At 41.2% G+C, this 15,046-nt stretch overlaps 1 protein-coding gene across 2 annotated transcripts in view; it reads left to right on the forward strand.

The window, feature by feature from the left end:
• The first annotated feature begins 1,030 nt into the window (after positions 1-1,030).
• Positions 1,031-15,046, forward strand: part of SGPP2 (sphingosine-1-phosphate phosphatase 2) — a 39,987-nt gene continuing 25,971 nt past the window's right edge. The window contains exon 1 of one of the 2 annotated variants that reach the window (XM_072143142.1): positions 1,031-1,428. In XM_072143142.1, the coding sequence (XP_071999243.1) occupies positions 1,189-1,428 (240 nt within the window). In that variant the 5' untranslated portion in view covers positions 1,031-1,188. The remainder of the gene's footprint in view (positions 1,429-15,046) is intronic. The other variant, XM_072143141.1, reaches the window with a different exon arrangement.

The raw sequence follows: 15,046 nt of genomic DNA on the forward strand, positions 1-15,046 counted from the left end.
AGTTTTGACTTTCCTTTTTTCAATGTGGTATAGACATAGGAAAATATAATCCCTCAAAAGAATGCCAAAAAAATCAGAGAATAAAAAAGGAATCAAAAAAAAGTTTTAAAATTTTACATTTATGGCATGATACGGAACAAACATAACTGCCACAGTAATACTGTGCGAAGGAAGCCCAAGCATACGACACCGCTGTCCACTCTGGACTAAAGTTCTGCAGTATTTTACTGTAGAAACATTTAAAACATCCTGGCCAAATACTAGAGAACCTTTCTGCAGCATCACTGTACATAACTCCTCCCTGTGGTGCTGATATAGCTGCTAAATTTTCGACAGGGTTTAACGAAATGATCCAAAAATATTACAGTGTATTTCACAAGATTTGTGAACGCGCCTGAACGCAAAATAGACACGGAGTAGGAAAAACACACGGTGTGCATGACTTCATTAATTACTATGAGGGCGTATGTTAAACATCAAAAAAACTTTGGCATAAGTCTTTAAAAAAATGTTGTGTGCAGCTCAGGTGTATAGAGATGCATTTTAAAAAATGCATACGTTTTTTAACGTCCCAAAAACTGCTTTAAAACCCCACGTGTGCCGCCAGCCTTATAGTAGTGACCTCACAGCCTTCCCTAGGTAGCAGTTTTACCTGTATACAGGGAATGCTGTATAACTAGGAAAAAACTGCCTTGTGAAGTCTAACAACCTCTGTATGAGGTATAATACTTGGGAAACTCCAGTACCAAAGCTTTGTGATGTGATTGTATGTATTGCCCCAAAAATGAAATGCAGTCAAAGTTTTAGAAGTCTACGATTATCTGTGAGCTGAAACTTAGATATTGCAACCCTCGGGGTTTGGACATGAGTGAGACGTGCCATTGATATCTACCCTGGTGTTACAGCAGAACTGGTTGGACTTGTCATTACAAGAAGCATACACAGGACACTTGTTACCTTACCGACTTACGTATGGCGTGTTTTGTGCTGCCTGATAGTATTTGGCAGTGAATGTGTTACTGCTGCAGATTAAACTGCAAAGTGAGTAAGGTGTGTGCCGGCACTAGGACCGCCTTGTACACCTGTTTCCCACGGTGTGTTCTCTTTGCTGTATCTATGCTGATCAAAGGGCAGGGAAAGGTCTGCATCTATTCTGTTTCTCCTTATCCAGTGTCACTTACATAGACCATGGCCCTGCCGCTGCTGCTGGAAACCCTGCAGGACCCTCAGCTGGTGGCCCAATTCCAAAGGTTATGTGGTTTGACCCTAAAGCCAAAGGGTGAGGTTAATGGAGTAGCTTTAGGGTATAGCTCCACACAGACCCTCCAGGGGGGCAGAGAGAAGACTGCAGGGGTCAAGGGTGTTCCCCAAGAAAATGGCCATAAGCCCTACATCAATGGGACATATACAAATGGAACCCATAGACAGGTAAGAAAATAATCATTGTTTTTATGAATGTCAAGTAAATGAAGTAAACGCCTCTGGGCGACATTCTGCTTAATATTTAATACGCGTTTTCTTCCGGTACACATTGTGTCAGGTTACACTGATGTTATCCACCAATGTCAGCCATCCGGGCCCTTGTTTTATATTGACACATTTTGCTACTTTGTAGCAGATCTGTGCACCCTCGTGCGATGGGTGTGGTATGGCGACCAGTCTTCTGTATCCTAACGCTACTTGTAGAGAGGTGTGTTTTATTATGAAGTGATCCTCTTTACTAAGCTGTCATCTGTATTATATGACTGTACAATACACTGCTCCGGCATTCTACTGCCTGTAAATGTCACGTCAGTAAGTAAGAGCAGAGGTCACCAAAATGTTTGAAACGGGTTCCTACACCTTAATTTTATTGGCCATAGTAGGAATACAACATCTTGTATAGGTGCTTTAACATGGTGGTCTGTTTCATTATTATAAAAACAAAATATGCCTAAAACTACAATGGATTCTAATAGAGGAAAGAGAGAACACAACAAGTGCAAGTGTTCTAATGGCTTGTGACATCATCTGTCGTCACATGTGATGTCATACTGCTTCATATACTGTACACACTTCATTCACTTCACTTGACTTACTTTTGGATATAAGATGTTATGATATTTCGTTGTGATTATGTAGTTAACCACAACTGTGTTTTGGAGCTTGTTCTTGTCATTGGCCCCACCACAAGGAAGTCCGTTGCTTGTCTCCTATCATTGACCTGGTACATTACTATAAAGTTGTTCTTACCAAGAGGCAGCCTTGTGGATATCATTGTGTTTCTATTTTTTAGTTGTGACCCTGCAAAAATAAAAATGGATGGGTGTTTTTTTATTTTAATGGACAGTACATGGACACATTAAATGCCATTTTATCAGATCCATTCACAATCATTAAAGATTATAGCAGGGCCCTTTTGGTCAGTTTTTTACAGACAAATTATAGGTTAAAGCGAATAAGTAAAGACCATAAATGAACTGTTATACTAATCATATTTTCATAAATTGTATAGCGATCAGGCCATGGTCACACGGGTCAGAATTGGAACAAAGACCATCCAAAACACCTGGGGGTGCATTCATCAAATTTTTAAAATGTTTTTTTTTTAGAATATTGTTGCCTTTTCACAAAGTTTGTTATGTTTTTTTTCAGTGAAGCGTCTGATTTGTCAGAATATGGACGTCAGCAAAAGTCGCTAATTTTTGTGCAATCGTGGTAAAAAGTAACAATTTTTTGCGCAAATAAACTGCAGACCAGAGGAGGTGTAGGCAAGGGGTTGCTTAAATATTTTAGACTTTTGTGCGCATTTGCAGATAAGTCTCAAAAACAAAATGACTCACCCGCCTCATATATCAACCACTAGGATATATCAGGCAAGCCCAAAACCCTACAGAAAATCCCAAAAACTAGACACCTGTTTCCAGACTTAAGATAAATGGTTTCTGAAATGGCTAAAAGACACCGCTGTGGTTGGGTCATCAAACACAGATTTGTTGCTGGTTGGATATTTCTGGACCCCAGTGCAGTATACTGGACTCCTTGCATCATAGAGAAATATGACATTAAAGGAAACCTACCACTTGTAGTGGCAGGTTTCTGATGGAAATACCGGGCACCAGCTCAGGCTGAGCTGGTGCCGGAGCTTATTTTCGTTAGTGTTTTAAACCGCGGTATCGCGGTTTAAAACACTTTTTAAACTTTATAGCCGGCGCAGGCAGGTACGCGCTCGGCGCTTACCATGCGCGCGGCTCTCATTCACTTCCTATGTAGCCGCGCGCACGGTAAGCGCTGAGAGCGTACCTGCCTGCGCTGGCTATAAAGTTTAAAAAGTGTTTTAAACCGCGATACCGCGGTTTAAAACACTAACGAAAATAAGCTCCGGCACCAGCTCGCCCTGAGCTGGTGCCCGGTATTTCCATCAGAAACCTGCCACTACAAGTGGTAGGTTTCCTTTAAGGAGTCCCTGCCTCCCCACCATAATCATTACCGTTCACCGCTGCTTATCTGTAGAGAAGACTGGACTCCCTGCATCACACATGTCACTATGATGCACAGAGTCCCGTCCTATGTCTGTGTTCAGTCCATGAAATCCGGGGTTTGGGAGTCGTGGACAGATCATGGTCGTCTGAATGAGCCCTTAACCTTTGCTTTGCAAGTACAGGAAATGCTAAACATATTGTAGATTCTAAGTCTGCAGTGAAATCCATTTTCCATGGTGTTTATTTTCTTTACAGCATGTAGATGGTATTTTTATAATATTTTTTTATCACTGTGGGTTATGAATTCCACTACAGCTGACTTTTGCAGTAAGCCCATCCCGTGGGCCTCTCTTAGTCGGCAGTATTGTGGTCCAGTATTATCAGTATATATATCAGTATTTGTAAGACAAAACCAGGAGTGGAACGTAAATACAGAACTGCACCTTTTTCCATGATTTTTTTCTCTGTTGGGTTCCTCCCCTGATAATAGCTTACAAATACTGAAGAAAAATGTTTCCACAGTATTTTCCCAGGTTTACCACACTGTCTCAAGGTTTACTAGTTTAAAGGGAACCTACCACCACAAATCTACCTATAAAGGTAGATCGGGTGGTAGGTGGATCAATGGGACGTGAGGATAGCCCTCACATCCTCACACTTTTTTGTTAACTTTTATTAAACTTGTATGCAAATTTACTTATGCGGCTACTGGGGCGTGGACATGCGTTTCTCTGGAAACGCATATGCGATCGCCCCAAACTCCGCCCCCTGTGCGCTAGCGTTGCGTTATGAACGCGGCGCTAGCGGAACGTGTGAACGCGCCCTGAGGGGTATAGAATCCATTAACACCTATGGCCCCTCATTTGCATACAGTCCTTCATCCTGGTGAAAGATGTCCTTTAAATATTTGAGACTTGTGTTTTACCATGAAGGAAAGTTAGGCCCTTACTTACTGATCAATGCTGAGATCCCTGCATATTGCGAAAACGAGGGCTCCCTCGTCGCTCCTCAGGGCGCATTACAACAGCTGATGAGAGGTAATTTGCCTAATTACATTGCCGTTTACATTTGTTAACGCAATGTTAATGCATGTGTTAACAAAAGTCATGTGTTAACATTGCCTTTACGATGCATTTTGTAAACGGAAATGTTAACAGGAATGGAATTAGGCAAATTACCTCTTCTCAGCTGTTGTAATGCGTTTCAAACGCAATGAAAATGCAGGCCAAAACGCAACGTGTGAACGCGCCCTTGGACTAATGGCCGCGCATGACCATTCTGCTCCATTAATCTCTATGGAGCTGATAGAATTGCTGAGTGCGATCTCCGTCAGCTCCATAAAGATTAATGGAGCAGAATGGTCATGAGCGACACGGGTTCCCCATCGGGGACCATTGGGCACACACTGAGGGTCAGATGCAGTTTTCGATGTCCAAACCAGGAATGGAGTGTAAAAAATAGGAGGAGTAGCACCACTCAGTGGTATGTGCTCACCCATCATGATCCACACCTGCTTTTGGCTTTGAAAACGGCATCTTAAAAACTGAACGTGTGAACGCACCCAAAGAGATGTGTGCAGGCCCCACCCAGGCAGCAGATTTACATATGTTATATTGATCTACTGATATTACTAAGAAGGCTTAGATATTGCACGCATGGGTGTGTAGCCATCATAACAAGTAGTAGCATGAAACCATCTTACACATGCACTTAGAATTATACACTAGACTACTACACCTATTTTACATTGGTGCTTCCAAAATCCTGTGCTGGGAAACCCATTAGGGTTTTGTGCACCGTAGAACGACCCATATATTAATGCCAGTGGCAGGACTGCCAAAACATTATCACTGGGTGGTCACTTTACCTTGATAACCAACCTGACAATATTGGGGGGAAGGGGGGGGGATGTTATAAAATGCTCTGTTCAACATGTTAAAGGACATCTACCACAAGGATGAAGGACTGTAAACCAAGCACACTGACATACTGGTGTGTGCCCTCTCTTTCAGGATCTGCTCTTCTTTAGGTTTTAAGTAAAAAAAAAAAATGCTTTAAAAATGATGCAAATGACCCAGAGGGGCTCCAGGCTCCATTAACACCTATTAACACATAAGACATAATTTTTAGTCTTTTGTTGTAAAACCAGGGCATTATATGCTAAAAGAAGATCAAAACCTGCCAGAGGGGGCACACACTAGTATGTCAGTGTGCTTGGTTTACAAACCTTCATCCTGGTGGTAGGTGTCCTTTAAGGGTGCGGTCACACATCGCGTTTAACGAATGCGTTTAAAAACACATTGCAACAGCTGAATTAAACAGCTGTTAACACTTGCATTTACAAAATGCAAGTGTTAACACAGTGTTAACACATGTGCTAACATCGCATTAAAACACGTGTTTGTTACCGCAAGTGTTAACATTTGCATTTTGTAAATGCCAGTGTTAACAGCTGTTTAATTAGCCAAATCTCTCTTCAGCTGCGTTTTAAATGCACGCGTCAAACGTGACGCGTGACCGCATCCTCAGTGATTTTTAGTCACTTTTATGCATTACAGGGTAATAAAGCTGTAGATTAGCATGAAGTGATTGAAGAGTTGTAACACCGTGTGGCAAAAACACAACTTTTTATGACTTTCAGCATGTGATACTGTGATAAACACTGGCGCATTTAACCCCTTAAGGACGCGGGTTTTTTTCTTTTTTTGCTAATTTCTTGCTTTCCACCTTCAAAAATCCCTAACTTTTTCATTTTTTCGTGTACAGACCTGTGTGAGGGCTTATTTTTTTGTAACAAATTCTACTTTTCCGAGATGTTATTTATTATTTATTTATTATTCCATGCCATATATACTGGGCAGCAAAAAAAAAGTGGAAAAATTGAAAAAAAATGCATGTGCGTAATGTTCTTGTGGGCACAGTTTTTACAACTTTCACTCTGCGCTCCAAATAACTGCTCTACTTTATTCTTTAGTTCGGTGCGATCGCAGTGATACCAAATTTATACAGGTTTTATTGCGTTTTCATACATTTTAAAAAATTAATCGAATGTGTACAAAAATTTTTTTTTAAATTTGCCATCTTCTGACGCTAATAACTTTTTCATACTTTGGCGCACGGAGCTGTGTCAGGTGTCATTTTTTTGCGAAATGAGCCGACGTTTTCATTGCTACCATTTTGAGGACTGTGCGACATTTGGATCACTTTTTATTACAACTTTTTACATGACATAAAAAATGTAAAAGTCGTGTTTTGGACATTTTGGCACCATTTCCCGTCTCGGAGGTCACCACCGCCAATAACTGTTTTTTATATTTTGATAGATCGAGCATTTTGGGACGTGGCGTTACCTAATGTGTTTGTGATTTTGTGTTTATTATGTTTTATATCAGTTCTAGGGAAAGTAGGGTGATTAGAATTTTTTAATATTTTATAAATTTTTTACATTTTTTAAACTTTTTTCTTTTTTTTTCACTATTTCTTAGACCCTCTAGGGCAGTGGTGGCGGACCTATGGCACAGGTGCCAGAGGTGGCACACAGAGCCCTCTCTATGGGCACCCGCCATCACCCCAGCACATATTTTGCCAGACAGGACTCAAGGCCTCTTGCCGTCCCAGGCAGCCCAGGACCCTAGAAGGAAGCTACAATGATAATCCAAAATTCTTCTCCTTCTTTCTACTGTATTGGTGTCCTCAGGTGCCTATACAATTTAAACCTGTGACACAGCAGGGAGAAATAAGTTACTGCTTAAATTGTCCCATTGGCACTTTGCGAAAAATATGTGGGTTTTGGTTGTAGTTTGGGCACTCGGTGTCTATAAGGTTTGCCATCACTGCTCTAGGGTACATTAACCGTAGATGGTCCGATCGTTGCTACCATATACTGCAATATAACTGTATTGCAGTATATGGTGTTTTTGCATATGATTCATTACAATGAGCCACTGGCTCATTGTAACGAATCTGCAGAAACCATTCAGCCTCGGGTTTGACGAAGACCCGAGGCTGTCATGGCAACCGATTGGAAGATTGGAAGAAACATTGGAAGAAACATTGCGGCGTTATGTTTTAAGTGCCGCCCGAGACTTTGCTGGTGGCAGAGAAAAGGTTGACCCCCGCGATCGGTGCAAGCACCGACCGTGGGTGATAGCGATGGGTCTTTGCTGCAATATGCACCAAAGCCCATCTTTTTATGAAGACGGCTCAGCTCTTCATACACCCTTCATAGCTCTGTGCCTTGCTGTGCCTTATGTGAAAATTTTATGAAGTGTCCGCTCCACAATATGGCTCCTTTTCCGACACTCAAGTTTTTTTTTTTGCGCAATTTTTGTTGCACAGAGGGGCTAAAAGCTGGTCTACCAAGTTCTACTTCACCTTCAAGAATCAGAGACAGTTCTGAACCTTTTCGGTTGTGCGCCGATTTATTAACCCCTTGCGCTACAAGCTAACATCCTGGTATAAATTATTGTATGATTTTTGCGGCAAAAACACAGACCCTGCGCCACAATTGATGAATGCCCCCCCCCCTTTTCTATTTCAGGGCCTTGCATTGTTAGTGGCTCATCATTTTTTTTGTACATAATGCTACACTAATAAAGTTGCATCGTAATGTTGTTGCTCCTGATTTGTTTAGGTGAGATTGTTGTCGATGTGATGGATGATTTTGAGGATACCTCAGTATAGAGGAAATTCTAATGACCTTATACAGAGGTTTTTGCATGTTGTTGCCATGGTGCAATATGTTTTTGCTATGCACTTTAGTGAGGGGTCTCCTCTGTGTCTGCCACTTTCTAACCTTGCCAGAGGACAGCTTAAAGCTCCACGTGAAATTGTCTCCAATCACATAAATGAGGACAGTGTTTGAAGAGTGACCCTGCACAATATCCTTTTCACAATGAGCTCAACAAGAATGTCACACCCCATTGCTTGGTAATGGGCATAGAAGAGAGACTAAATGATTGCCACACTCCCCTTGAAGTACTGGAAGCCTCGTCATGATCGGATCACATGATCGTCTTCCTGTCTTTGTCTCGGTCACTTCTCCCAATGTTTAGTGTGAATGCCATTTGGGTGTTTCATCTTCCTGGCTGTTTCCTGGCTGACATTTAGAGCGTAAACCGTACAGTTACAGGTTATTGATGGGATGTGGTAGATAAACGTGCACTATCTGTTCTGGGAATTGGGAATACATAATTATCAGGGATTACAGATTTATCCCATCTCTCCCTTGAGCATACTGCATCCAGTTCTCCTCCTGGGTGGTATTGGAATTCCAGATACAAATGCAGTGTAGTATAATGTATTGTAGTGTGGTGTAATGTTATGTGGTGTAATGTTATGTGGTGTAGTGTGGTATAGTATAATGTAGTGTGGTGTAATGTTATGTGGTGTAGTGTGGTATAGTATAATGTAGTGTGGTGTAATGTTATGTGGTGTAGTGTGGTATAGTATAATGTAGTGTGGTGTAATGTATTGTAGAGTGATGTAATGTTATGTGGTGTAGTGCGGTATGGTGTAGTGCGGTATGGTGTAGTGCGGTATGGTGTAATGTAATGTAGAGTGGTGTAATGTTATGTGGTGTAGTGCTGTATGGTGTAGTGTAGTGTGGTGTACAGAGCGTCTTCCTGCTCTTGTGGAATGTGGTTGAAAACCAACCTTTCTGGTCCGGCAACACACATACACTTCCTTCTCATGTAATTTGTACAGTCTGAAAATAAATCTTTCACACAATCATTATATTCATGTACTCTCTGGAAAGTGATTTACAGTTCACTGCAGCGTTCTGCATTCTTCTGTGACAAGTTGGTCGATCTTAAAAGGATTGTCCAGAATTTGCAGAACAAGTTAGACTTCAATGTTCATATGATGAGTGCACTGCCATGCTTTGGATAGTGGCTGCTCTTGGAATGACAGCTCTGTAACCCAGTATGTCATAAATTAACCTCTGGGACCCGCACCTATAACGGGAATGGGGATCTGTTACCTTCCTTCCCATGGGTGGGCTGAATGAAGAGTTTGCCTCCAATGTGTGGCCACTCTCTATTCATCTATATTGGAGTGCTGAGTCTGTATGCCTGAGTATTTTAGGCACGAATATGGCTGTGCATGCTGTGCTGTGGAATGATGGTCAATCTAATCCGTTCCTTAGATAGGTGCAGGTTTGCTGCAGTGGAATCTTCTGCAGCCAACCCACAGTGATTTACTTTAACAGCATACTGGACAGGAATCCTAAAAAAATACTATACTTATTTGAAAAGTCCAAGGGTGAGATCTGCATCTATAGATCATTTATGGCCTATCCTGTGGGATTAATTCCCCATTAATATTTTATTTGCTTTTAGCTGTCAAACTTGCTTCTCTTCACGTTGGATATGTTTACACAAATCCATGCAGATTTGTTTCTGCATTTTATGTGATTGTTGTATAACCCTGTGTATAGATCAATCTGATTTTCTCAGAAAACAAAGGTGCGCCTTATAGTCCAGAGCGCCTTGTATATGAACCTAGACGTTTTAGCAGGCATTTATTGATGGTGCTCCTTATAATCCAGTGTGCCTTATAGTCTGAAAAATACAGTAAGTTTATTTTATTAAAAGGACAAGATCGCACCTTTCTTTATTAGTTTGATGTTTTCTATATGTTGATCTATACTTCAAATAACGAGGAAGACAATGGCTGCATGTTACTTGTTCCTAACCAGTGAGAACAATGGAAACAAGAATCTAAGCACAATTGTTCTTGCTCATCTTCTGAAGGTTATCTAACCTGGAGAAGACTTTATTCCAATGTCAAAACATATTGTGGGACGTTTAGCAATTTTGACGCAGGGTCTGTGTTTTCGTTGCACAAATCGCGCCATAATTTTCACTGGGATGTTATATTGTAGTGCAAGGGGTTAATGACTTGTAGACCTTTTCAAACCTGTTCCAACTGTCGCCACATTCAAGATGGTGAAAGAGAACTCCCTAACCTTCTTTTTGCAGCTATAAGTGGGCGCCAAAAAATGTGTTGGGAAACTGGAAGGGCAGGAAATGTGTTGAATTATCAAGCAGCACCCAAAAAAGGAAAATTTGTGAGTGTTGGAAAACCAACGATATTGAGGCACCAACACTTTATAAATAAGGCGCAGCAAGGGAAAAAAATAGATTTCTGTCGGAAAGTCAATAATGAATGCCCCCCATTGGGGTACATGTATCTTTGAAGGAAATCTACTAAGTAGTAAATCTACGGAGTATTGTACACTAAGCATACTTACACACTTGTGTGCGTGCCCCCTGAAACCAGATCCGTTCTTCTTTTATCCTCTCGTTTTGGTTAAATTAATCTTTTAAAGCTATGCAAATGAGCCTAATAAGCTGCTGTCTACATCACAGAAGCCCCACTGGCTTTGTCATCTGCTAAATAGGGAGGCAGTAATGCTGAACAGTGGCGCGCAGAATTAGCAGACGACAAAACCAGAAGGGGCTTCTGTGGCGTAGACAGGAGCCCCTGAGACTCATTTGCATAATTTTAAAAATATTTCTCCAAAATGAGGTCATTAGAAGATAAAGGAAAATGGATCCTGTTTCAGGGGTACACACCAGCGTATAAGTGTGCCTGGTGTACAACACTGCATCCATGTGGTAGATATCTTCATGGTCTGACTTTGTGCTCCTTGCTTTTTAATATATCTGAGTTAGGGTCTTTTGTGAATTTTCAAACCTTTTGAACAAAAGTTGCAAGAATTATCCAAAAGTGCAAATCGCTCTAAGCTATTTTATACAGCTGGTAAGAGCATATATCGGTATATTTTCACAAGGGCCCCTGCCCCGGATCTTTTCTGCCCCTAGCAAAGCCCTTAGTACACTCCATTATATCATGTATTGTTCTGCACAGAATGTCCACTGGCCGCCTTTCCATTGGGCTTGAATTTTATAGAGATGATATTGCCAATGCTTTTAGAACTGGACATTAAAAATAGAGCGTAATGATTATGTTAGAGCTGCAGTCCTGTCTTGATGATGATGGATGTTGCGCACATACATGATTTTCTAGTGGTCTAATGGAGTGTGGAACTTTTCTTGTCCTCCGCACCTACCGGGTCTATATTTGGGCATGACTATCCATGTAATCAAAATGCACTACAAAAAATTAGACCAGGATTATTGAACTTCTAGTGTTACTGCACTTAAAGGCAACCTGCTTTTACAAAACTAGTATGTACTACAAGATCATTTTGCTTGAGGGCCCCTATATACAGTCCAGCAAAAGGCAATGCAAACTAGATGTATTTGGGGATAGAGGAAGAGTAAGTCAATTGGTTGTAAAAAGTACAAAAATGTCATCTAGTTGAGTTTGATCACACTGCAATACCCATACGCAGGTCACCAGAACCTATTACAATAGGGTCCACTGTACATCTCTAATATACATGGGTGAATTGGCGACAAGGTCCTTGTTGTAGGGAGGGAGCAGTTCATATGACTGTCAGTGAGCTAATCCTCTGTCTGAAGATAATACATCTCTGTGCTGCTGTATGCTACATTCATTATGTACCATTAAATCACATCTGTCATCCTAAGTATAAGATAACCGTGCAATTATGAGGCTGACTTCAGCATGTTCTTCTACTAGTCCACTCCCTTCTGATAACTGCATCTTCTTCAATTAACTCATTCTATGCTGCTTACGCCTGTGGATGGTGAAAAGAAACATAAAAAGTGTGTCTTTAACTTTGAAAGGGTTGTCAAAGATTTTTTTTTTCTAGATACAGCGCCACCATGATCTGTGGCTTATGTCGGGTACTGCAGCTAAACTTTACTGATGCATTAGCACAGAAACCTGACGGTCATATTAATGGTATAAAGTCATTGGGGGGGGGGGGGTAAGTCATCATCAGACCGGCTCCTTGGGACAGTTCTATGTCTGTTTTTGGAGCTCTGCTGTCCATGAGATTCAATAAAGTAGCTTTGGCCATTTAATAAATGTTATGTTCATTTGCTCTAATTGCTGTGTATGCTTTTTTGAAAAAAAAAAAAAATCCACCAAAATTCCCAGCACATACACCAGCAGTGGACTGGAGTAACTGAGACTTGAAGTCAGCAATCTTGCGTTGCACTAGCAGTAGTTCTATGTTTTCGCCAGATTAATGAAGAGATGGAAATAGCCCTGTGAGACTTATTAGCAGCGAAAAGTCCCAAAAAAACTCAATGCAACTTTTTTGAGACAAAAAAGCCCAGGAAAACCAATGGTAAACAACCCCCTATGTCTATCTTTGGAGCTCTGCTGCTGTCAGGTTCACTGAAGTGGCTTTGATCCTTGATAAATCTGCTGACAGTGTCTTATGATTTGGGATTTGTTTGTGACGGTCACATAACAAGTTGAGTAAAAAGTCACAGAATAAAGACCAGGGTGGGGATTGGTGTCAATTTGTGCCAAAAGTCGCAAATCATGAATTCAGTCCTATTGTGCAGACTAGTCTATGCAAATAATGAATTTGGTGCAAGCAGGGTCCATGTCAAAGTGACTTTGCACTGTCCTATGTTTATTTGGTACAATGATAAGTTACAAAACAGCATTTGCACCAGAACTGTGCCAAAACAATGTCAAACATTGCCAGACCAAAAAACATTGAAACATGAAACAGCGCCCACGTTATTCCTATAGTACTTACTTATAGTAAAAATAGACCATGATCCCAGTGTGTTGAAATATATCTAAACATCCTTATTATATCCAAAAAATAAATCATACCAAAGGCATATAAAAATTCCATATCCATTGTGTAAACATAGGGCATAGTATGTCTTGTGTTACAAATATTTGCACTACATGTAATAATGGGGCAAATTTACTTACCTGGGCCTGTCGAGATCCCCGATTCGGACGGTCCAGCGAAGATGAAGTCTGGCGCGATTCACGTAGCTCGTGTACCCGAGTTCCTGCATCCGTCGCTTCCCCGGCAAGGTCCGCCAGAGTTCACCTTCTTCTTTCTGGTGCTTGTAAGTGTGTGTCTTGCGCCACAATTCAAAATGTTAAATCCCACATGTAGTCCGAATCCGTCGGGTTCTCTGACGGTCCGCCCCCTGATGCGGCAAAATGCGATCGCGTGCACCAAAATCCCATTAAATGCGGTGCAAGACGGAAATCGCCGGGGACCCTTAGTAAATGAGCCCCAATATCTTCTAGATTCAATTTAGGAGACCAAGTTCTGGCCCTTGGGTAATCTCACAATACTGGATAAGGCTGCAGTGTGAGTCCAATGGTCTTGCAGGAGAGGAACTGATTTGGGGTCTATCTAGCTTCATTACATGAAGCAAAGTAACTGGGGCTCATTTACTAAAAGTCGCGCTGCTCACTTTTGTCGGACCGTGCACGTTCTTCATGGCTTCACGTTCTCTTGACTTGCAGAGGTATTTAAGAAGTATCTGTGCTGCTATTGTGTCGCACGCAACCATTTTGTGGCTCAGCTGCGCTGGTTTCCGTGAGACACAAATTCGGGGTCGTGCCATCAGTTGAACTGATTCGGACTGAGCGCGGGATTTCAAATTGTGTCGCAGACCCTATGTTAAAGATGCACCCCAAAAAAGATGGTGAACTCTGTCAGACCTGAGCGGGGAAGTGACACATTCCTGATTTCTGGCGCACAAGCTTAGTGAATCGCCACACGCAGCATTATACACGGACAATGCACTTTCAGTGAACTCTAGCGGAATTGTAAAGTTACAGTGGAGCACATTTAATTACTCCTTATGGTCAGATCTCAAGTTTGTCAATAGTCCGTAAAACTTCTATACAACTGTATGGCAAGTTTTATGGTGTCACAATGTTTTCTGTATATGTTATTAAAATCGCTGATGGAGGAATCTGGGAGAGTTGGGTAACAACATTTCGGTCACTGCACAAGTGACTTAAGGACAGGAGTGATAGGAGGCAGCTGGAGTTCTCTCTTCACATGCAAAGTTTACTGAGAAGCAATCGGGTGTCAATGGATCATGAGACAAGCCATGACATAGAAGAAGAAATACAAGTTCCTATCTTTCACTCTATGCCAACTAACACAATAGGATGATCTTTGATAATCCATGTTGATTAAATCAAGTCACAATGTGCCCGCCTGCTGTCGTTAGCTATATCACTATTCTTTTATGTTTTATGAGATTTTGCCCCGCCTTCTATTTCAACAGGTTAGAATCTACTTGTATGTGTCTCACTGATAACTATATAATAACATAATAATAATACATCCTTATTAGAGATGAGCGAGCACTAAAATGCTCGAGTGCTCGTTATTCGAGACAAACTTTTGCACATGCTCGTGTGCTCGTTTCGAATAACGAGCCCCATTAAAGTCAATGGGAGACTCGAGCATTTTTCAATGTGTCATTTTATTGAGAAATAATGTCTTCTGATAAGTAAGCAGATGTATGGAAACATCTGCAATGTGTTCTTCACTGAATCTTCACATATTGTTCTTCACATACTATTGTGAAGAACACCGTTCTGCACTCGTGTCTTCTGATAAGTTAGCAGATGTATGGAAACATCTGCAATGTGTTCTTCACTGAAGAACACATTGCAGATGTTTCTGTACATCTGCTTACTTA

Source organism: Engystomops pustulosus, chromosome 3 (genome assembly GCF_040894005.1).
Source record: "Engystomops pustulosus chromosome 3, aEngPut4.maternal, whole genome shotgun sequence".
NCBI lineage: Eukaryota > Metazoa > Chordata > Amphibia > Anura > Leptodactylidae > Engystomops > Engystomops pustulosus.